The sequence below is a fragment of the Harpia harpyja genome, chromosome 14 (genome assembly GCF_026419915.1).
Source record: "Harpia harpyja isolate bHarHar1 chromosome 14, bHarHar1 primary haplotype, whole genome shotgun sequence".
NCBI lineage: Eukaryota > Metazoa > Chordata > Aves > Accipitriformes > Accipitridae > Harpia > Harpia harpyja.
Window position 1 is genome coordinate 1,053,503 of NC_068953.1, and position 20,965 is coordinate 1,074,467.

The following is a 20,965-nucleotide window of genomic DNA, read 5'->3' on the forward strand; positions in this document are numbered from 1 at the left end:
GAGAATGAACTGGGCCACCAGAATTGCTTTTGATTTGTTGATATGAAGGAGTAGGATCCTAAAAGAATACACTAAATCAGAATCAGCCTGCTGTAGTCTTGACAAGATCAATTCTTAGCACATCCCTCTGCAATCTAGAATGGCAAGGGAACAAACCCAGGATCTCCAGCTCTTAAATGCTGGAGAAATATCTCAAAATTGGGTTAGAGGCAGTGCTGAAGAGCCTGTGAAACAGGTCTGCAGAAGGTAGAGATCTACTCTGATGCCTGACTTGGATCTGAGCTGCCTTTTCACAAGTTTTAAGGGCTGGATGAAACTGTTGAAGATAAAAAGGGAGTTTCCCATGCCTTCCTGGGCACAACACTCAGCTGCGTGGTAGAATTCACACAGCCAGTCCAGAAGGCTGTGAAAGCTGACAAGTGCCCATGTATTGTCACTGCATGTCTTGAGGGTCCTTGAGCATTTTGACAGGCAGTTGTGGTTCCCAGTGCCTGCTGCTTTGGCCAGTAGCATGTTAGCTGAAGGTAGGATAGGGATAGATCAATACCTCAGTACAATGGTTTCTTATCTTAATTATTCTGCTACTGACCGCAGGGGCCTTGGAGAGGGAAGGAGGCTGTGCTAGGGAGGATGGTGTCTCTGCTAGTGGTAGCTGTTGAGCAGGGAACAGCAAAGCAGCTCCTGTGTGTTCAATTGATACGTTTAGTCAGTGCATATTCTGCTTGCTCGCCACCAGCTGAGAACTGTTTTCGTTCTTACTGTCTAGTTTAACAATGAACTTTGCCTCCATTGCAGAAAGAAGAGAGGTGAAGCTCGCTCCAGTCCCTGATACAGGAGCGGAGCCTGGAGGACAGGTGAGGGGAGAAGGTGCTGATGGCCCTTCTTCCACCACTGAAACAATGGAGGAGGAGGGATCACCGATGGAGAATGCAAGACCTCTGATCAATACTTCAGAGATCACACCTCAATGCACTTCAGGTGGGCCTCCTTCCTCTACTGAAAAACAGGAGGAGGAGGAAGAGGGAGCATCGCTGCCGGAGGGTGTAACAGCTCCAAGTGATAGCTCGAAGACCGCACCTCAGTGCATGGCCAGTGATTCTCCCAAGAAGTCACGGAAGAGGGTAAGGCTCTTTGTCAGTGCTGAAGAGCAGTGGCAGCTGGTAACTTGTTGCGCGCTCTTTTGTAAAGCAACGAGGCTGGGCTGCATCGGCACGAATCCCTTTGGCGTGCATCTGGATGCTGCTGCCTGAGTTCCTAGGCAAACTGTAGATGCATTTGCTTACGTTAAGCGTTGCGTATGCAGACAGCTGATGTGCTGAGTGGTACAGCTCCCCCTAACAGTACCTTTGCTGCATTGAGGGAAACAGTACAGAATTCAGCTTAGTAATTGGTGTGATCTTGTTAGTGAGCATCATGCTCGGTGCTGCTCCATGTTCCTGCTGAGAAAGTCTTGAATATTAAAACTACAGCATTCTCAAGAGGTACTTGCATTTCACCTACTATAGAAGACGGTAGCTGGTCTTGTCCCTTCTCTTCCTGATTGTTCTCCATTAAGCCAGTGTAGCAGGAAGATGTTGGTACTAGCTGCAGTAGAGGAGGTGACAAAGAATTTCTGTTCGACAATGAATAAACAGACATTGTGTTGCTCCTTTTTTTTTTTTTAAATAGAAAAAGAAGAGGAATAGAGCAAAGAAGGGTCCTTCCAGCTCCGGGGAGCAGGACTCTCTGCCTCCTCTAAGCACAGCACCAGCTCAAATGACAGAATTGCTTGATACATGTGTTATTCCACAAGAAATCCAGACCCTGGGCAGTGAAGTAGCCCAGGCAGGTGCTGATGTACTTGCTGGTGACAGTGGAGGAGCACGTGAAAGCAATGGGGCGTTGGGTCACTTGGGAAAGGAAGCTGGGAGTCTGGAAGCGGTTGCAGGAGGCAGTCTCAGCAGCGTGGATGTGATGACCCCACCAAAGCAGAGCAGCACGGATAATGTGGCTGCCCCTCCTCCTCCAAGCTCTGCGGCCCCAAAGGAGAAGGTGGGGGGTGAAAGTACCACAGTGTGTGGAGAAACGGTCAGGCGTAATGTGGAAGGGGGCAGTTGTTCCCCTGGTGCTGGCCAGCTTCCAGAAACCAGACCAGATTCCCAGTCCTCAGGCAGCAGTAAGAAACTGGCCTCAACAGGGGAGAGCGCGAGCATTTCCTCTGGGTTGTCCCCTGGTACGGGAGCACCTAAAAGTAAGCCTGCAACTCCTCATACTGAAGATCGAAGTCAAGGTGCAAAGACTCCACCTGTGGTCAAGAGCTCGCAGGCTGGGAAGGATAAACAAGATGCCAGGCAGAAAGTGAGCTGTTTGACTTCCAAGGTAAGTGTGTGAGTGAACGCTCTGGTGAGTATTTGGTTGAGCAGGGCAAAGTTTCGCTTTCTGATTCTTCTGTGCTCTCAGTAAAGCTGAAGACCACGAGGCTGGGGATATGGGGAGAAAGCAGGGAACACTACGAAGTGTTTATTTTTTGAGTTGTTCTCTCCTGTGTGTTAGTTCTAGCACAGTGCTCTGACTGAGTGGTTGCTCGTTTACCCCTAGGAGCTGTGAACTTGTCTCTTCTGCAGCCAGCTCTTCTAGTGAGCTCTGTTGGATCTTCTCTGACGAGGAGATCTTCGTGCTTTGTAGGTGTCTGCGCTCCACTCACTGACAGGCCTGTTAAGCTGTAAATTACTGTTGGTTATCTTTCATTTTCTTTACGCCCCATCTTCTGGGGACCTGCGGCTTATTGACCTGATTTCTTGCCAGTGTGTTTGGGTTGGATTCCTCCTGCAATCACGTGCTGTTTCCTGTAACCAGTAGCTTCCCTCAGTAAGGGATTAGTATCGCCAGCAGTGTAAAGCTAGCTGGTATTCTGTGATTTCTGGGTATCCCCACCCGTCTGAAGAGTTGTTGGATATTTCTGTGGATGTTGTAGTTCCAGGGTCTTCTGTTTAATTTGGCATTGTGTGTCTTCCTATTGCAGAATGAAGTCACAAGAGAGGATAAGAAGACCCCAAGTGAGAAAATGCATGAAGTAACTGAGAAGGCAAGTCAGACCAAAGGATCTGAGGTTGCTTTGATAAATACTTCAGAGATCACACCTCAATGCACTTCAGGTGGGCCTCCTTCCTCTACTGAAAAACAGGAGGAGGAGGAAGAGGGAGCATCGCTGCCGGAGGGTGTAACAGCTCCAAGTGATAGCTCGAAGACCGCACCTCAGTGCATGGCCAGTGATTCTCCCAAGAAGTCACGGAAGAGGGTAAGGCTCTTTGTCAGTGCTGAAGAGCAGTGGCAGCTGGTAACTTGTTGCGCGCTCTTTTGTAAAGCAACGAGGCTGGGCTGCATCGGCACGAATCCCTTTGGCGTGCATCTGGATGCTGCTGCCTGAGTTCCTAGGCAAACTGTAGATGCATTTGCTTACGTTAAGCGTTGCGTATGCAGACAGCTGATGTGCTGAGTGGTACAGCTCCCCCTAACAGTACCTTTGCTGCATTGAGGGAAACAGTACAGAATTCAGCTTAGTAATTGGTGTGATCTTGTTAGTGAGCATCATGCTCGGTGCTGCTCCATGTTCCTGCTGAGAAAGTCTTGAATATTAAAACTACAGCATTCTCAAGAGGTACTTGCATTTCACCTACTATAGAAGACGGTAGCTGGTCTTGTCCCTTCTCTTCCTGATTGTTCTCCATTAAGCCAGTGTAGCAGGAAGATGTTGGTACTAGCTGCAGTAGAGGAGGTGACAAAGAATTTCTGTTCGACAATGAATAAACAGACATTGTGTTGCTCCTTTTTTTTTTTTTAAATAGAAAAAGAAGAGGAATAGAGCAAAGAAGGGTCCTTCCAGCTCCGGGGAGCAGGACTCTCTGCCTCCTCTAAGCACAGCACCAGCTCAAATGACAGAATTGCTTGATACATGTGTTATTCCACAAGAAATCCAGACCCTGGGCAGTGAAGTAGCCCAGGCAGGTGCTGATGTACTTGCTGGTGACAGTGGAGGAGCATGTGAAAGCAATGGGGCGTTGGGTCACTTGGGAAAGGAAGCTGGAAGTCTGGAAGCGGTTGCAGGAGGCAGTCTCAGCAGCGTGGATGTGATGACCCCACCAAAGCAGAGCAGCACGGATAATGTGGCTGCCCCTCCTCCTCCAAGCTCTGCGGCCCCAAAGGAGAAGGTGGGGGGTGAAAGTACCACAGTGTGTGGAGAAACGGTCAGGCGTAATGTGGAAGGGGGCAGTTGTTCCCCTGGTGCTGGCCAGCTTCCAGAAACCAGACCAGATTCCCAGTCCTCAGGCAGCAGTAAGAAACTGGCCTCAACAGGGGAGAGCGCGAGCATTTCCTCTGGGTTGTCCCCTGGTACGGGAGCACCTAAAAGTAAGCCTGCAACTCCTCATACTGAAGATCGAAGTCAAGGTGCAAAGACTCCACCTGTGGTCAAGAGCTCGCAGGCTGGGAAGGATAAACAAGATGCCAGGCAGAAAGTGAGCTGTTTGACTTCCAAGGTAAGTGTGTGAGTGAACGCTCTGGTGAGTATTTGGTTGAGCAGGGCAAAGTTTCGCTTTCTGATTCTTCTGTGCTCTCAGTAAAGCTGAAGACCACGAGGCTGGGGATATGGGGAGAAAGCAGGGAACACTACGAAGTGTTTATTTTTTGAGTTGTTCTCTCCTGTGTGTTAGTTCTAGCACAGTGCTCTGACTGAGTGGTTGCTCGTTTACCCCTAGGAGCTGTGAACTTGTCTCTTCTGCAGCCAGCTCTTCTAGTGAGCTCTGTTGGATCTTCTCTGACGAGGAGATCTTCGTGCTTTGTAGGTGTCTGCGCTCCACTCACCGACAGGCCTGTTAAGCTGTAAATTACTGTTGGTTATCTTTCATTTTCTTTACGCCCCATCTTCTGGGGACCTGCGGCTTATTGACCTGATTTCTTGCCAGTGTGTTTGGGTTGGATTCCTCCTGCAATCACGTGCTGTTTCCTGTAACCAGTAGCTTCCCTCAGTAAGGGATTAGTATCGCCAGCAGTGTAAAGCTAGCTGGTATGCTGTGATTTCTGGGTATCCCCACCCGTCTGAAGAGTTGTTGGATATTTCTGTGGATGTTGTAGTTCCAGGGTCTTCTGTTTAATTTGGCATTGTGTGTCTTCCTATTGCAGAATGAAGTCACAAGAGAGGATAAGAAGACCCCAAGTGAGAAAATGCATGAAGTAACTGAGAAGGCAAGTCAGACCAAAGGACCTGAAGTTGCTAGAAAGGATGGTGCTTCAACTGTAGCAGGCAGTTGCAAGGAGAAAAAGCAACAAAGGAACCAGAAACCTGTGGATAAGGTTAAAGAAAGGTGAGAACACCACTGCTGCTCCCCAGTATTCTTCACTTACGGGATTTGGTGCGAGGAGGACTAGAGGACTCCAGTCTGAGGCAGGGGATTGAAGTACTAAGATTAGGTCTGCACGTGTCTTGGGTATGTGGAAGTAGAATTGCCTCAAAACTGAGGCGAACTACTGCTTGTGCAAAATGGGGGTTGCAGCACAGGTCATGTACTGGGTAATGTGGTACACCTGGTACTTGAACCTTTTTGATTATCAGATGAATAAAAAAGAGATTGCACTTTTATTTCTTACTTTTAAGAGCAACATGTGCTTCACACATGTAACTCTTTAGATTAATGGTGTGAAGAGCTGTTTTGATTTTTTTTTTTTATAACTTGTTTTGCTTAATGTGTATGAGCTGGAAGAGGGATAAAGCGCAGGCATTTCATGTGACTCTGCTGGGTGAGGAATTCCTGTTGGCTTACCAATGCAGTGACCCAGATGCAGGTGGCCAGATCATTTCATGCTGTCTTTAGGAACCCATTTTTCCTTTTTGCACTAGTCTTTACACTAGGCCTGCTATGTAGCATCAGTTTGAGTGAACTGCTGACAGAGCTTATGGGTCTTCCATCCAGTAAGCTAGTGGCTCAAATCTCATTTGTTTATAATGATTTGTGCAATTAAAAAAAAAAAAGTAAAAAATTAGAATTCTTTCTATTTTCTTTCTAATTCTTTCTTGTAGTTCTGTGAGCCGAAGTGATGGTGTTACAGTATATTTCCATGCAGTATTATCCAAAGACTTCAAACTAAACCCTGAGACCCATAAAGTGTTCATCAGGGCTGAAGGCATTTCTCCCTATGTAGACTGGAAGGACAACATTTGTGAGCTGAACTGCACCAAGTAAGTACCCTCTTGAGTCACACAGAGGCCCAGGAGTGTTTTGGCTCTGGAGAACAAGACGCAATGTGGCACTTCATTTAATACAGAAGACTGTAGCTATATGCCCATAGGTGGGTATTGCTACAAAGAGTTTTCACAGTGGAGATACCTATTCTAAAACTGTCATCATGAGAGAATAATCACCATTCCTATTAAAAATGGAGTGATGCATAGAAAAGGAAGTATATAGGTCAGCTGACATGCCCTTTGCCTCTCTTTGCTGTATTTTGTGTTTCCTAGGTATCTAGGAGAACATGGATATCTCATTGAAGGCACTGTAACTCTTGCGAAAGAACATATAAATAAATACATTCCTTACAAATATTGGGTTACCTGTGGTGAAGGGGATTATGAATTTATTTACAAGCATTCAGTATCAAGTAATTATGTGAATCGCTGCTTATTTATAAGAGGCAACTTTCTCAACAATGGAGGTGAGCTTTTCTGACTGGATCTGCATATTGGGACAATCCATGGTTTTTTGGTGGGATGATCTCTAACTTCATATGGACTAGCATTATTAACAGACAGCACTGTCTGAAGTTGGAAACTTAATTGGTCAGTGGGGGTATTTCTGTGGACAGCTGAAAGTGAAGTTATGCTTAAATGTGTGTATGTTTCTCAAATTATTGTTTTCCTGTGTTCTCGTCTGTGTGGTTATTCTAGAATGGCATCAGTATGACGATATTGTGTGCGCAAAGCCTTCTGTAATGAAAAACTTTTGGAAGATGATTTCTCGCAATAAAAACAAAGAAGTGGTGGAAGGGAAGATAATCGCTGCAAATATTATGTTAGAAAATATCTTCAGCATTCTTGGAACCTGGAGTCCCAACAACCTGAGAAACTTCTTATGCCAGCTGAGCCAGTTTTATGTTGTTACAGTAGACCCATGTGTATATGATGGCAGGGCAATGCTATGGACAGAGTTAAACTTTGGCATACAGCAGGTAATCTGTTTTCTTTTAACAGATACTAGTAAACAGGCATTCAGTTATTAAACACAGAACTTTTAATTTTGCTGTTGACCTTGTTGGGTTAATTTTGCTTTTCCATTCAAAAAGTTCAGGTGTGACAGACTCCACAGGGATCCTTTCGGGGTGACTGCCACTGTCTGCCTTGGGAACTTCAGTCACACCTTTGCAATTAGGTGCTGTTCTGAATATCCCATATTGGTCAACAGCAGAGCTGTGATGTGGCGGCTTCTTACTTGAGTGGGTTTTGTGTCTGGATATTAATTTCCTAAGCCTGGCCCTTTAGTTTTGCTGCCAGTCACTCTGTCGCCAACTTACCTGCACTTGTCTTTGATTCCAAACCTGCCTCTTTTTTTTTTTTTTTTTTTTTTTTTTGAGACAAGCTCGTCCTGGTCCAGTTCTAAGCAGTGATGCAGACAGGGCTTCTGGAGTCCTAAATTTCTTACCTGGCATAATTATGAATTATAGCAGAAATGTCATGTCTTTTTGGGGGCTTCAGACCAGCGTTAGGGCTTTCCGCAGCCTCCCTCCTCCTGGTGACGCGGGAAAGGCCACAAGATGGCATACCCACCCAGCTCAGCAGAGCCCACGGGTGTTTCATGTCACTGCCAGTTTTCAGAAGGGTGATTTTGGATCACCAAGCACTACAGTACTATGGACCCCCTGGGTGTCGTTTTAGAGTAGCTGTTGGGGGCTGTGGGTAAGGACACAAATCTCTTTCCCTTTGCTGAGTCCCAGCCAAGCCTGAGTCCACTGGGAAGCTGGAGTGTGCTGGTGGTGTGTGATGGTGACATAAGGCAGCGTTGGGTGTACGACTGCTCAGCTCACCGGTTCCCTTCCCGAGATCTACCTCGGTCCCTTGACGCTCCTCAGCTCTGCTGGGTGTGGGAAGGTGCAGCAGTAACTGAGTGGTGGGAGCTGGTAGCACAGAGAGGGGCACCAAACCATCACAGGTACTGGGGTACTACACCAGATGTTCTGGTGGTGGTCAGTACCACGTGTGTTTATATCTTGGTACCACCATGGTGCTGTGGGGTGTATAGGGCTATCAAGTGTCCTCACTGTAACCGGTAGAAGAAAATGGCTTCAGAATAAAAAGACTTGTTGGGGAACTAATGCTGTGGTTGGTTTGTTTCTTCCTTTCTTTATCCTAGGTGAATGATTTGCTGCTAAACTACATAATGAAAATAGCTCTTCCTTTCCTTGCACCAGAAGATGCAAAAGCATTGCAGGAGCACCTAGTAGTAAAAAGTAAAGTAGCTCTGGGGCTCACCATTCTCATAGTAGTTGATATGCTCAAGCTTCCAGCACTTAAAAACCATCTGGCTGACCTGTGTAGCCTCTTGTGCTTGGATAAAGTGTCAAAACAAACCATACTGGATGAGATGCATCCTATCACGATGGCTTTTGAAGCAGTTAGTAGGTATGTATGTTACTAGAGCACTTACAAGGTAACTAACTGGGCTGGTTTTCCTGCAGGCATCACACTTTGTGATAAAACAATAAGGAATTCAGCTCTCTAGTGTCAGAGAATCAGAAGAAAATCAGATTTGAAGGGATCTTTGGAGGTGTCTGTTCCAACCTCCTGCTCAAAGCAGGGCTAATGTCCAGGCAATGTTGCAGCTGAGTTCTGAAAAACTTCAGGGATGAAGATTGTGCAACCTCTCTGGGGCACTCTTACAGTCACATACTTTTCTTGATGTGAAAAATATTTTCCTTTTGTCCAAACAGGACTCCCCTTATTGCAACTTCTCACTGTTGTGAGAGTAGTAGATTTGAGTTAAAACTATTTTTTTCTTTATATATAAAAATCTTATTTGTTACCCTTTTCTGTCAAGCAGTTCCTAGCTTCTTACCTGTTTGCTATTCATACTTACAAACTCCAGCAATCAGGATCATCATGTGTTTACTCATTTAAATTTAAATGCCATATTTGGATTCTTCTTGCCCCCTCTGAAGTGCATCATTACATGTCTTTTGTTGATTTTTCTTCAGAGTGCCTGCTTATTGGACTGTTATCTAACTGCTTATCTGGCACTTGAATTTCTAGTTCTTCACTTGCACAGCTGCAGCTATTAAATTTCCTTTTGGAGGCCTTTGTAGTACTTCAGCTCAACCAAGGAGGCCAATAATTGTCCCTAGAATGCCTGGCTCTGCATCTGTGTCACCTGATCCCTGACTGGGGGGTGCTCATGTGGAAACTGTAGATAAAATATTGGCACTTCTTAATGCTGTATTAGTAGGGTTTGTGCAGGGAGATTCAAGTAAGATTACAGCTTTGAGTCTTGAACTTTTACTGTATATATACTCTTCAATGAAGATAAGATTGAGCTAAAATAATTGCCAGAAGTTATTTGAAGGTACATAATGGAATCATGAGATGAAGCCTTAGCCTGCCAAGGACATTCTTGAGTCCTGTAAAAAGCTATTTTTTTTTACTCTGTGTTTGTTTTGGTTGTTTTTTAGTTTGAAGGTTCACCTGACAAACTTGTGCCAGAGATGCATTGATGAGCAAGTAGACCAGTGGGTGTGGATTCTTCCTCTTCTGCATTTCGTTGCTGCTCCTATGCAGCATGACCACTTGCCGATGGAAGAAGATACCTGGGCAGGGCTGGAAGGGCTTCCATTTGCTGAAACAAGGAAGAAGCAAGATACGTGAGTTTTCTAGAATTACTAGTTATATCCAGTGCCTTGACGCTGTGTAGTTGGTGGTGATCACCTTACTTTATCTGTTTTTTTTTTCTCCCTTGTTTTTTAAAAATAAGAAACATAGCATGTTAATGGTGGATATTTGGGATAGATGAACACAGACATATTGGTTGCTCAGAAATTATGGTGTATAGCAAAGCTGTGCAGTCTATTACCTTTCAGACACAAACAACCCTTAATTCTGCAAGCTGTGGAGCAGCTTGTGTGGTTGGTGATGCCTGGCGTGAGTTAAAGCCGCTCATGATATGCGTTGTGCAGAATCTAAGCAAGACCTGGAGTTTATTTTCCTTGAGTGCTTCCGCTCAGTAGTTTGACGCTGCTGCTGCGATCATTGGGTCTTGGGGTCTTCTACTGATCTTCAGCTGTAAATGAAAAAAGCACTGGAGTGAGAATGAGTCCTCTGTGGGCTGAACAAGCTCTTAGCCTTTTATACCTTGAAAACCTGAAGATTTTGGTTTGTCTTTCCTCCAGCGGGACCCTACTGCAACTAATGAAAGAGAAGAAATACTTGATGGAATTGGATAAGACTCTGGTCAAGTCCTGGATCAGTGTGCTGTCCCTGGAGGGCCTGGCTGAATTTATAAAAGAGTTCTCCAGTGATTTGTTAGTTACTCTTCAAGGTGTTTCTTACAGATTAGAGAATGTTGACCTTCTGTGGAACAGTTCTAAGGTTTGTCTCTTGGCAGTTTTACCCAGCTGTTGTGGTTTAACTCCAGCCAGCAACTAAGCACCATGCAGCTCCTTGCTCACTCCTCCCTGTTCCCAGCGGGATGGGGAGGAGAACCGGGAAAAAAGTGAAACTCATGGGTTGAGACAAGAATGGTTTAATAACTAAAATAAAATACAATAATAATTTTAGTGAAAAGGTATATAACAAAAAGAGAGAAATGAAACCCAAGAAAAGTGATGCACAATGCAGTTGCTCACCACCTGCTGACCAATGCCCACGCAGCGATTCACCCCTCCTGGCCAACTCCCCTCAATTTATATACTGAGCATGACGTCCTATGGTATGGAATATCCCTTTGGCTAGTTCGGGTCAGCTGTCCTGGCCATGCTTCCTCAGCTTCTTGTGCACCTGCTTGCTGGTAGAGCATGGGAAACTGAAAAATCCTTAACTTATTCTAAGTGCAGGTTTTGTTTGTAAAGAATAATAGCCACCTATATGTTAACTCTGACATCCAGTAAATAATTTTTGCAATTTTATAGAGTATTTATAAAAGTGTTGGAGAAGGCATGGAAGAATACTGAATACCCTCTTTCACAGCATCCCCTCAACTAATGAGAAACCAGTGTGTGAAATGCCTTCCACAGTTTAATATTTCTATCTTTTCGTTCTTAGCTAGTAGAGAGTCTTCTAAAGACACTGCTGTGTACCTTGGATGAGAAACAGGCCAGGTAACTGAAGTGCACTTTTATGAGAGCATAGTCCTTTTTATTTACACGATGCCTGCAGGGTGGGGTTATGCTTGTAGCTTGAATGTGTGCATTGAAATCTGTGTGAATAAAAGAATCCTGTATTTCTATTCCTCTGTCAGATAGCAACACTTTTTAAAAATCCATCTAAGGGGGGGGGGGGTGGTTAGTTGCCACACTGTATTGAAATTGAAAATCCCCCCCCCCCCCAGCAGAAAAGAAATTCTTCTTTATTCCTGTCTTTCAGAGCTCTGGAAGCTTGTTCTTGGCAGTCCTGCTTGACTTGTTGCCTCAAGCTGCACAAGAGGGTCTGCAAGTATGTGAAGCGGGGGGAGTGGTTCATGATTCCTGCCACTTCTGCCATGATGATTTCGAAGGTTGCCAAACTTCAGCCCACAGTGGTGAGTAGCAAGGAACCATTCATGGGCTGATATGAGCAAGGTATCTAGAAGTACTACAAAAATGGTACAACAGACTGGTTTTAGATTGTATCCATTCTCAGTCTGGAAAACCTCTAATACTCTAACCGAGATTGTGGTACTTTAAAAAAAGTTGTGAAATCATTTAATGATTTTGATTCTTCTTATTGAAAATAAGGTTAAATGCCTAGGTTGGCTGTCGTGGGTTTTGGTTTATGTCTGGTTTTTTTTTTTCTCACTTAAACATATGTTGTCTTGACTTCCTGGAATAAGTGTTCTTAAGCACAAACTATTTGTGAGCATTACATTTTCCCAGCCTCCCTCTATCCTTTATTCAAGTAGTGGTGGGTCTCTGTTGCTGGGCATGTTTGTGCTTTGGATGCATTTAGGCCTTCTTTTTTAGAAATATTTATTTAAATCAGTTGTATGTTCCCCTCCTGCTTGAACTGTTCTTATTTATTTTTTTCTTCTCCTGTGTGTGCAGCAGGTTCCAAGAGATGCTATGCAGGAGGTTCCAGTGGTAGAAGTATTCACTGAAGCTATGAGACACATTCAAACCTGGTTCAGAAATGCTTTAAACGACAAGTTATTGAAAGAATACCCGGAGCATGTGACATTCTCTTTTTGTTGGGAACTCTGGGTTTGTCATCTTCTAATAATATGAATAAAAAAGTGTTTTACCATAGCTTAACCATATAGTCTTGAGTCTAACGGGAACCGTAGCTGCTGTGGCTGGGTAAGGAATGAGATGGGGACAGGCAGTACAGACTACAAGCTGAGAAGCTGTTAAACACTATTGGGCTGAAAAGCAAAGGGCTATAATTGGTGCTGCTCAGCTTACCTTATTTCTCCTTTTTCTCACTGTTCCAAGAGGCATTGCTGTGATGAGGAGCTGCCCCTTGCTGGTGTTTAACTGGAGTTGTTGTCTTGCTCACCCTGTATGTCCTACTGGCTGTCCCTCAGGCCTTCCAGCAGGCAAAGCACAGAGCAGCTCCTTACAGTCTGACTCACTCTGCTCCCAGTTCTCCCTGGGACAGTGTCCAGCATCAAAGTGGAAGTGGTTCATCCAAATGTCTCCTTTAGTAACTGGGACATTTTGACACTGTTTGGGCTTAAAAGCTGCCATTTGCAGCTCTGGGACTGCTCTTTTTTCTTCTGGATGGAAACATCTGAAAGGACTAGAGGCTGTCTGAGGAGTGTGGGGCCTCTCCTCAGCATAGTTCTTCTAATTTTCTTATTTGAATGTTAAATTTCAGCACTTAGTGTTTTGGGTTTGTTTGCTTCTCAACTGCAGGCCTGGGATGAATTTTTGAAGATCAGCTTTCCAGATGAACAGTTCACTGAGAGGTGGAAGAAAACTTTACTTGCAGATCTGGAGAGAAGAATTCAGGAGGTAGGGTGGACTACAGTCAGTCACTGCATGCTGGTGGGCCAAGTTCAGAGCAGATAGACAGTCTTCTGCTGTGCTTACAGAATAGCTTCTAGAGCCTGAATGGACAAGCGAAAATGCTGTGGCTTTGGTCATAAAAATTGCCATTGCTGTTATAAACCATGTTATGGATGCTCAAAAATTGGACATGAATATGTACCATGCTGTATTCTTGGTGTCAGAGACTCCAGTAGCCTGCTAGCCTGGCTGCAGTGCTGGTCTGTTTCTAGCAGTGGCTGATACCCTAATGCTTTAAAGGAAATTGTACATTTCAAGCAATTACCATCCATGTAGCTTTAAGAAACAGTGGGTGTAAAGTAAGCGCCCAAGGATTTAGAGGAAAAAAAAAAGTTGGCACTTGTCTCTTTTCATTCATAGTGCAGAAATTGTGTTGTCCAGGCTCCCAAATGCACACACTGTGTAGGTCCCTTCTAAACTGAACTTGTATATCTCCTCATCTTTCTACATGAGTTGCAAAATTTGTTAAGCCATTGATTTTCATGGTATAATCAGGAAACAAATATTTCCTGGTGGAAGCTTGGCTTGCAGAGATGCATATTAAGTAATCAAACATTTTAGATGGAAACAATCTAAAAGATTTTCCAAGCATTTATTTGTGTTCCATCTCTCTTCCAGGCCCTGATAAATGGGCTGATGCTTGGCTCCACTAGGAAACTTAAACTTTTCATCTTAATTCCTTTTATTGTCTTAATAGCAACACTCCTTCATGCTTTCAGAAGAAACACTTTGGAAACTTTTAAGTTGATAAGAAATCTCCCTTTTGCCCTCTAGGAGCCTCCAGTTAACCAAATCTTAGTCTACTGCTGTCAGCACTCCCAATTTGCACAACTTGACTCTTCCCTTGTCTGGTGTTTCAGTAATTGTGCCACAGAGGCTGTAACTGCAGCTTGCCAGGTATTGTATTGTCCTTCAAGGTAGGAAAAGAAGTCAAATTTCCTGTTGCGTAGAAATCCTTTTGCATAGTACAGGGATGTGCATTGTGGTGGAAGGAGAATTGCACATTCAGTCTGTTATTGCTTGAGTTGCTGTGGATTGTTAAAGTTTGTTAAACCAACAAAAAAAAAATATTGACAAGAAATCAGGAAATGAGGATCCACTTATAAAGCGTCCATGAAAAATACTTGTAATGCTTTTGCCATCGTGGTTTCTGGTGTCATTTGTGTCATATGGCTTTTTTGGAATATGCCTCAGCACTGGAGGTGTGACTTCTTGACATCAGTGCCTGATCCCAAGACAAAGATAGATGCAGTGTCATCCAAAACACTGATGCATTCTTCCCCTCTCCTCTGTCTTATATGCCTTGTGCAGACTCAGAGCAATCTCCTTGAGAAGTTGTCTTCCTACAACATGGGCCGATTCAGCCAGCTTGTATCAACTATCATTGTGAAGTCGTGGCCCATCAAGAATGGGCAGCCTGAGGATGATTTTGATGAGGTTTTGCGCCACGTGCTTACGTGGCCTGACATCAAACATATCTTCAGCTTTAATGGTATGTCTGTTAGTTGTATTTACAGGAGTCTATGAAAAGCTGTTCGCTGCCTTGCTGTTCCCACTTTGCAGAGCAGCAAACAAATATATAAAAATTGTCCTGCTCTTGTTTTATTCCCCACCTCAAAGCTCAAGGTATTCAGCCTGGTTTTGGAGAGGAAAGGCTAAGGAAGAGGGAGCTAGTATTCCTCTTGTGATAATCCCCTGCAGCCACTTCAGGATTTGTACTAGACTGCTGAACCTGTAGATCAAGTGGATTTGTAGAACATAACTTCCTTCTCAGAGAAGTTCTAATAAGTTATTGCTACACAAAAATGCAAAAGTGTTTGTCATGTGAATGGATCAAAATGACTTGTGTTTCCTCCACAGGTTTTGGGTATGGGCTCTCCATGGGAAGGTGTCTGAATTGCTCTCCTGAGATCCTGGCTGTTTCTGTTCAGAAAAACATGAGGGGTTGGAGGGTGGTGTGATGAGTTCACAGGCTTTTGGGTAGGGATTTGAATGGGAAATGGAAGGACTCTGTATCATGACACTGAATAGTTATTGATTCTGCCTAGTTTTTGTGAAGCAGGACTGATCTAGGTTTTACATGCTTTGTTTCTGGAACAGGAACAAACACAAAGCTCCTAGAAAAACTTACAGATGAAGCAAAGAATGTCATGGCCATAGCAGACTCTGTGTTCATGAGTGTCACCGATGACATCCAGAAAGGGTGTATCCTTGTGAAACATCTGGAAGAGATTTTCCAGCATGAGAAACAGTTCATCTGTATCTGGGAGATAAGTAAGAGCACCATTCAAAGGTGGCATTGTTGGCTTACAGCATCATTGTAGTGATCGATGGCCTACTCTGTTAACCTACTTCAGTGATTAGTAATGCTAATTGGGTACTTCAGCAGTTAGCAGTGTTGCCCTTGTCTTTGTACTTTATATGGAGCTCCCAGCTCCAGTTTGTGTTGTCTGCATTTCACTGTGTTGTTTGTGACTCTGCAAATCCAAACCTGAGTTATGGGTGCAGGGGTTGGGAAGTATCTAAGTATCTGCTTTGTGACTACCAATGAGTTTTTTCTTTCAGAGCACCAGCAGCTGTTATGTGAAAACAAAGAACTACTCCAGAGAGAACTGAAAGAATTGCTGCAGAGGAGGCAAAAAGAATTAACGCTTCTCAGAAAAGATCAAAAAGCAATAGGAACCTTTCTGAACATGTGTAGGAAGGTGCAGGCATCTGTGAAAGGTAGTGTTCTGGGGGAGCAACTTGAAAGTGGCAACTCCAGAAAACATAATTTTCTTTGAAAACAACTGGGCTTTGTAAACAAGCTTTATTCTAAACCACGGCAAGGATGGGGAGGGGTTGGGGAAGTAAACCTAGAGCATTTGAGGGATCAAGTGAGTGCTTATGCATCAAATGATATTTGTAGGGGTCCACATGCATTTTGCAACTTGGCAGATTAGATGAAGTAAGCTGGACACAAGCCAGACATCTTATCTATCTCTGACTTGTCTCTGTTTTAAAGTGGATGTAGGTGAACTGGAATTGCAACACTCGGAAGATCTTCGCTCAAAAAGACTAAATACGGTTGTGAATGTGGGAAAGAGACCCCTACAGACCTACTACAACTTGAGTCCAGAGCTGAAAGAATTTGCCCAGAAAATGCACTCTTTTAAGGATAGCCTGATCTTCCAGCAGTTCTGGGAGGAAGCAGCGCAGGAGGCAGGAAAGGAGTATAAAAGTTCAGAAGAAGAAGAAGAAGAAGAGGAGGAAGAGGATGACAACATTGTTCCTGCATTGGACCTTAGTAATGTTTTCTGCAGTCTAATTTCCCCTTGTTTTGTGAGCTATGAAAGGTTGTATGATGATCTCAGATCTGGAAGTCTCACACTTTCTGTAGTTGATACAATTTTTCAGGAATTCACAAATCATCCTGAAGATATCAAAACTGAACTAAATACCATATGTAAGCTTAGACCTGAAGAAGACAGAGACTGGGTTGATCAGCGATTTCAGCAGATCCAGCAATACCATGAAATGCATTTAACTTTTGATGCTGCGAAGATCATTGCCAATGTCAGAGAGATTTTAAACCTCTCTGGTGACTTCAGTATCCTGGAAAATTTGTTGGACATAGTAAGTATCCCCTTCTTCAGCTCTGTACTGTCAGGGTGTTGGCTAGAAAGCTTGGGTAAATCTGAACCTTCCCTTAAGTCTATCCCAGTCTGTTGAGAGCCATTCCCTGTCCCAAAATGCTTATTTGAGATTAAAAATTAAGTGTTCAAACAAAGTGCTTTTGTGTAATCTTGCCTAATAGAGAGAAGGTGGTATTCCTCTGTTTGGGGTGTAGCTTTGCAGAGGGCTTTCCCTTCCCTGCTGGAGAACAGGTTGTATTTCCCATTTCCAGACTGAATGTTTGTTTGCACCGCTTGCTTTGTAGACAGAAAAGCTTGAATCATACAAGACACAAAAGCTGGATTCCATCAGCCCTGAGCTTATGCATGCCAAGAGACTGCTGCAGGGGATCACTGTGAAGCGTCGTGGGTGTCTGAGGGAGCTGGCCCAGCAGAAGGAGTTTGTCTGCTGGGTCAGAGAAGCACTGAAAGGTGTGTGCTGCTCACCCAGAAATTAGACAGATAGTACTAGAAGGGATGCCAGTTTGTGTGGGGGCAGAAGGAATGCCATATCCCTGACTCATTTGCTATCTGCTTGATGCCTTCACAGCTTCTGGTGTTGATAGTTACAAGCATCTCTTACGGGTTTCGGTCTGGAACGATGCTATGTAGTCCCTTTAAACATGCCCGTGCCACTGTAGTCTCGTGCAGTGCACAGTAGCTACCCTGCCTGATAGCTGAGCTTGGTCTGAAGCGTTGTAATAGCTGCTACTATTCAGTTCAGACTGGTTATTTAAGAGAACAGAGGCCATCCATTTAACAGGATGGCAGTGGTCTGATTAGTTGTGTGTCTGCCAGCTTGGTTGTCTTACATGCGCAGAGACACACACCCTGTGCACTGCTTCCATCCTGGCTGTGAATCTGCTCTTCATGGCAATGCGGAGAAAAGCCAGGGCCAAGGATGTCCTTAATGTGGATGAATCACCTAGTAAACTTGCTAGCAGGATGGGTGGAGAGAAGTTGCACAGGGAGTGCTGTTCAAAGGCATTCTTTCTGCATTTTCTGTAAAAGGTGGTGATGTGGAATTGCATTAAAGCTGCCTCATTTGTTGTTCATTCAGGTGTTTATCTCATTTAAGGTACAAATGAGCTGAAGGTATTTGTAGACTTGGCATCCATCTCTGCTGGGGAGAACGACATGGATGTGGACCGTGTGGCATGTTTCCATGACACTGTGCATGGCTACTCTTCCCTGCTCTATGAACTTAAGCAAGAGTCAGGGTTTAAGGACTTCATGCACTGCTTGGGGAAGCTGTGGCGAGCCCTGGACAGTGATGAGAATCTTCCCAAGAAACTGGTGAGTTCTGCTGGAGCAGGTCCTCTCTGCATCCTCTTGCGTTTCTGTCTTCCAAGAGTGGCTGGAAGATTGACTGCACAGGGCAAATTACACTTGTGTGGGGACATCGCAGTAGCTCTTGTTATTGGAAGAAAAATATTTTATGTTTCTGTGGCACAAAAAATGTACTAGAGCAACTGTAACTGGTATAGCATGGATTTCTCCAGAGCACTGCTGAGGCTTTCAGGTGTGGCATGGTGTAGCTTTGCTCTTGCAGGAAGTTGAATGATGATGCAAAACAGTGAAGGCAGATGTCTGGGAACTCTGTCTTATTTTTTTGCAGCAGGGAATGTTTCTATAGCAAGAGGCATTGAAGCACTGTGGGCTCTGTTTGTTCAGCCTCCTGTGGTGTTAGTAAAGAACAGCTGTGCAGAAAGATTGGGCTGTGGCCAGTAGTCATTCCTTTTTTTGCCTTCCCCATCCTGAAACTCTTAATGCTAGCCCAAGCTGTTTGTCCTGAACACACATGTAATCCTGGAAAGAAGTGCCAAGTCGGAGCAATTAGGGCAGTGCCATGTCTTCTCTTCCCACAGCATGCTTCAGCTCAACACTTAGAGTGGTTGAAAATAGTGAAAGAAAGCCATGGGTCTGTGGAGCTGTCATCACTGTCGCTGGCAGCTGCCATCAACAGCAGAGGAATATATGTTCTCAGAGCACCAGCTGATGGCCAAAAGGTGAGGCTGCTTGGCTTTCCCACCCCTCCTGCAGACAACACTGCTGGCATGTTGATGACTGTCAGAAATGTGCTGTAGCTTTTCTCCCACTCTGCACGGTTCCTTTTTGGGGACTGCTGCCTCCTAAGTGCTGCCCTTGCTGGGCATAGCACTGCCTCAGGGTGGAACCTCAGTCCACATTGGCACTATTGACTTATTCTCTGGCAGGTTTCTTTGGACAATGTTGTGCATTTCACCCTCCCAAGGAGCTCTGGGGATAATGAGGCATCACGGAAATACTCCCTGGCAGAGCTCCGTGAACTGCAGAACAAACTGATGCTCATGTCAGCAAAGGGAGAGCAAGGCTTGGAGGTGGAGAAGTTCTCTGAGGTCAGATTTCAAACCCAATGGGTTACTGATGTTGGGGCTGGGGTTGGATTTTGCCTTGAATATCAGCTTTTAAGATTATGGTTTACAGCTGAGCTGCTGGGGGTGGATGGTAGCAGGCAGATAGATGTTCCTACCTCTTTGGTTCCCTGTTAAGGTGGAACTAAGTTGGAGACTGGGCCGTGGACTGGTACTGTCATCCTCTGGCTGCACTGGGGATGCTTTTGGCTGGGAGGGTTGCTGTGCTGGGGATTCCTTACTGGGTTCCTGGGGATACTGCTGTTAAAAAGCCACAGGGAGTCTTGTTACTGTACAAGGCCTGACACACCTGGCTTGGAACCAAAGCCTTTATTTTGATTGAAAGTCTTTCCTGTGGTTTCATGACTGGGACTTGTCTTGGTAAATCAGCTTAGGTTTTTTTTACCTCTCCTCTATCCTCACACAGATTTTTTCCAATGTCCAAAGACTTGCACAGGCCTTTATAGACCTTTATTCAGCTGGGAACATGCTCTTCCGCTCCTGGCTTGCCCATGTGTATTGTTCACCCGAAAGAGAATCATGTGTTCTTATAGACTTCTCTTTGGGACTGATCCCAGTGCTAGAAGGGCGAGGAGATATGGCAGCTGTGCTCCCAGGCCTCTGCAAGACAATGGAGAGTTTCCTGGAGAGTTGGAAAAGCTTCATATATGAAAAACGATTCCAGCATTTCTACCTGAACTACTACACTGCTGAGCAGCTGGTCTATTTGTGCACAGAACTGGGGCAGGGGATGCCCAGCCAGAATGCACTGATGATGCTTTCGTTCCTAAAACACAACTGCACTGAGGAGGATGTCCTTAGAGCTTCCAGGAGTGAGGTGCTTCCCAGCTCAAGGAAGGCTATTTCTGACTTCCAAGTGATGCTGGATGGAGGGAAGGATCTGGCTGCACGGCTGAAGTGCATCTGGGAGTGCTACATGTGCAACATGGGCTCCTTCCTTCCGAACTGCCTGGATATTGATACACTTGGTAGGTGGCTGAAGAATCTGGCCAGCTGGGAGAGAGAGCATGTTGCACGAGACTTTCCACGGGATCTTCTGTATGTTGGTCAGCCCAACCTCATCATATGCCCTCGCTCTGAGGTGCTCACATCTGCTCTGGCTATTTACATGAACAGCCCCAACCAGCCCCTTCCCACTTTTGACGAAGTTCTCCTGTGCACTCCTCAGACCACTGCTGAGCAAGTGGGGCTCTTCCTCAGGAGGTGCCTTATTCCCTGCAGCAGAGGAGAGAAAATTTACACCATGCTGTATGCAGATGAGCTGAGTTACGATGTCAGCTGCAGAGCAGAGGAGCTATTCCAGCACTTGCAACGCTACAACAGCACCTACCGGCTCATCATTCTGTGCAACTGTGAGAGGGAGCACAGCTACATCCCTTCTGTCTTCAGCCAGTACAAAGTGCACATGATACCCCAGAGGCCACTAGCTGAAATCCAGCGATACCTTCAGCACCACTACAGAGTTGCTCAGCCTTCAAGCTCAGCTGCTTCTGTGTTCAAGGGCAATATGTGTGTTGGGATTGTGTCCTCCAAAAGAGCTGGTGTGGGTAAGATGTCACATGCAAAGTGGGGTCTGCTGAGTGTTGAAAACCAGAGTGGGGTTCACCTTGCCAGGGTTTGTGTCCAAGTCATAACCATCTAGGAAAAAAGAATGATTCAGACTGCAGTCAGTGGAGTGAGGTGAAA

At 45.0% G+C, this 20,965-nt stretch overlaps 1 protein-coding gene across 1 annotated transcript in view; it reads left to right on the forward strand.

The window, feature by feature from the left end:
• Positions 1 to 20,965, forward strand: part of RNF213 (ring finger protein 213) — a 39,771-nt gene that overhangs the window by 663 nt on the left and 18,143 nt on the right. The window contains exons 2-26 of the mRNA XM_052808476.1: positions 796 to 1,121; positions 1,669 to 2,358; positions 3,002 to 3,277; positions 3,825 to 4,514; positions 5,158 to 5,339; positions 6,053 to 6,211; positions 6,491 to 6,684; positions 6,917 to 7,197; positions 8,376 to 8,644; positions 9,688 to 9,876; positions 10,402 to 10,600; positions 11,273 to 11,328; positions 11,594 to 11,747; positions 12,250 to 12,375; positions 13,060 to 13,158; positions 14,524 to 14,704; positions 15,073 to 15,156; positions 15,313 to 15,486; positions 15,778 to 15,936; positions 16,217 to 16,827; positions 17,132 to 17,297; positions 17,944 to 18,161; positions 18,734 to 18,874; positions 19,082 to 19,243; positions 19,686 to 20,826. Coding sequence (XP_052664436.1) covers positions 796 to 1,121; positions 1,669 to 2,358; positions 3,002 to 3,277; positions 3,825 to 4,514; positions 5,158 to 5,339; positions 6,053 to 6,211; positions 6,491 to 6,684; positions 6,917 to 7,197; positions 8,376 to 8,644; positions 9,688 to 9,876; positions 10,402 to 10,600; positions 11,273 to 11,328; positions 11,594 to 11,747; positions 12,250 to 12,375; positions 13,060 to 13,158; positions 14,524 to 14,704; positions 15,073 to 15,156; positions 15,313 to 15,486; positions 15,778 to 15,936; positions 16,217 to 16,827; positions 17,132 to 17,297; positions 17,944 to 18,161; positions 18,734 to 18,874; positions 19,082 to 19,243; positions 19,686 to 20,826 — 6,927 coding nt within the window. The remainder of the gene's footprint in view (positions 1 to 795; positions 1,122 to 1,668; positions 2,359 to 3,001; positions 3,278 to 3,824; positions 4,515 to 5,157; positions 5,340 to 6,052; positions 6,212 to 6,490; positions 6,685 to 6,916; positions 7,198 to 8,375; positions 8,645 to 9,687; positions 9,877 to 10,401; positions 10,601 to 11,272; positions 11,329 to 11,593; positions 11,748 to 12,249; positions 12,376 to 13,059; positions 13,159 to 14,523; positions 14,705 to 15,072; positions 15,157 to 15,312; positions 15,487 to 15,777; positions 15,937 to 16,216; positions 16,828 to 17,131; positions 17,298 to 17,943; positions 18,162 to 18,733; positions 18,875 to 19,081; positions 19,244 to 19,685; positions 20,827 to 20,965) is intronic.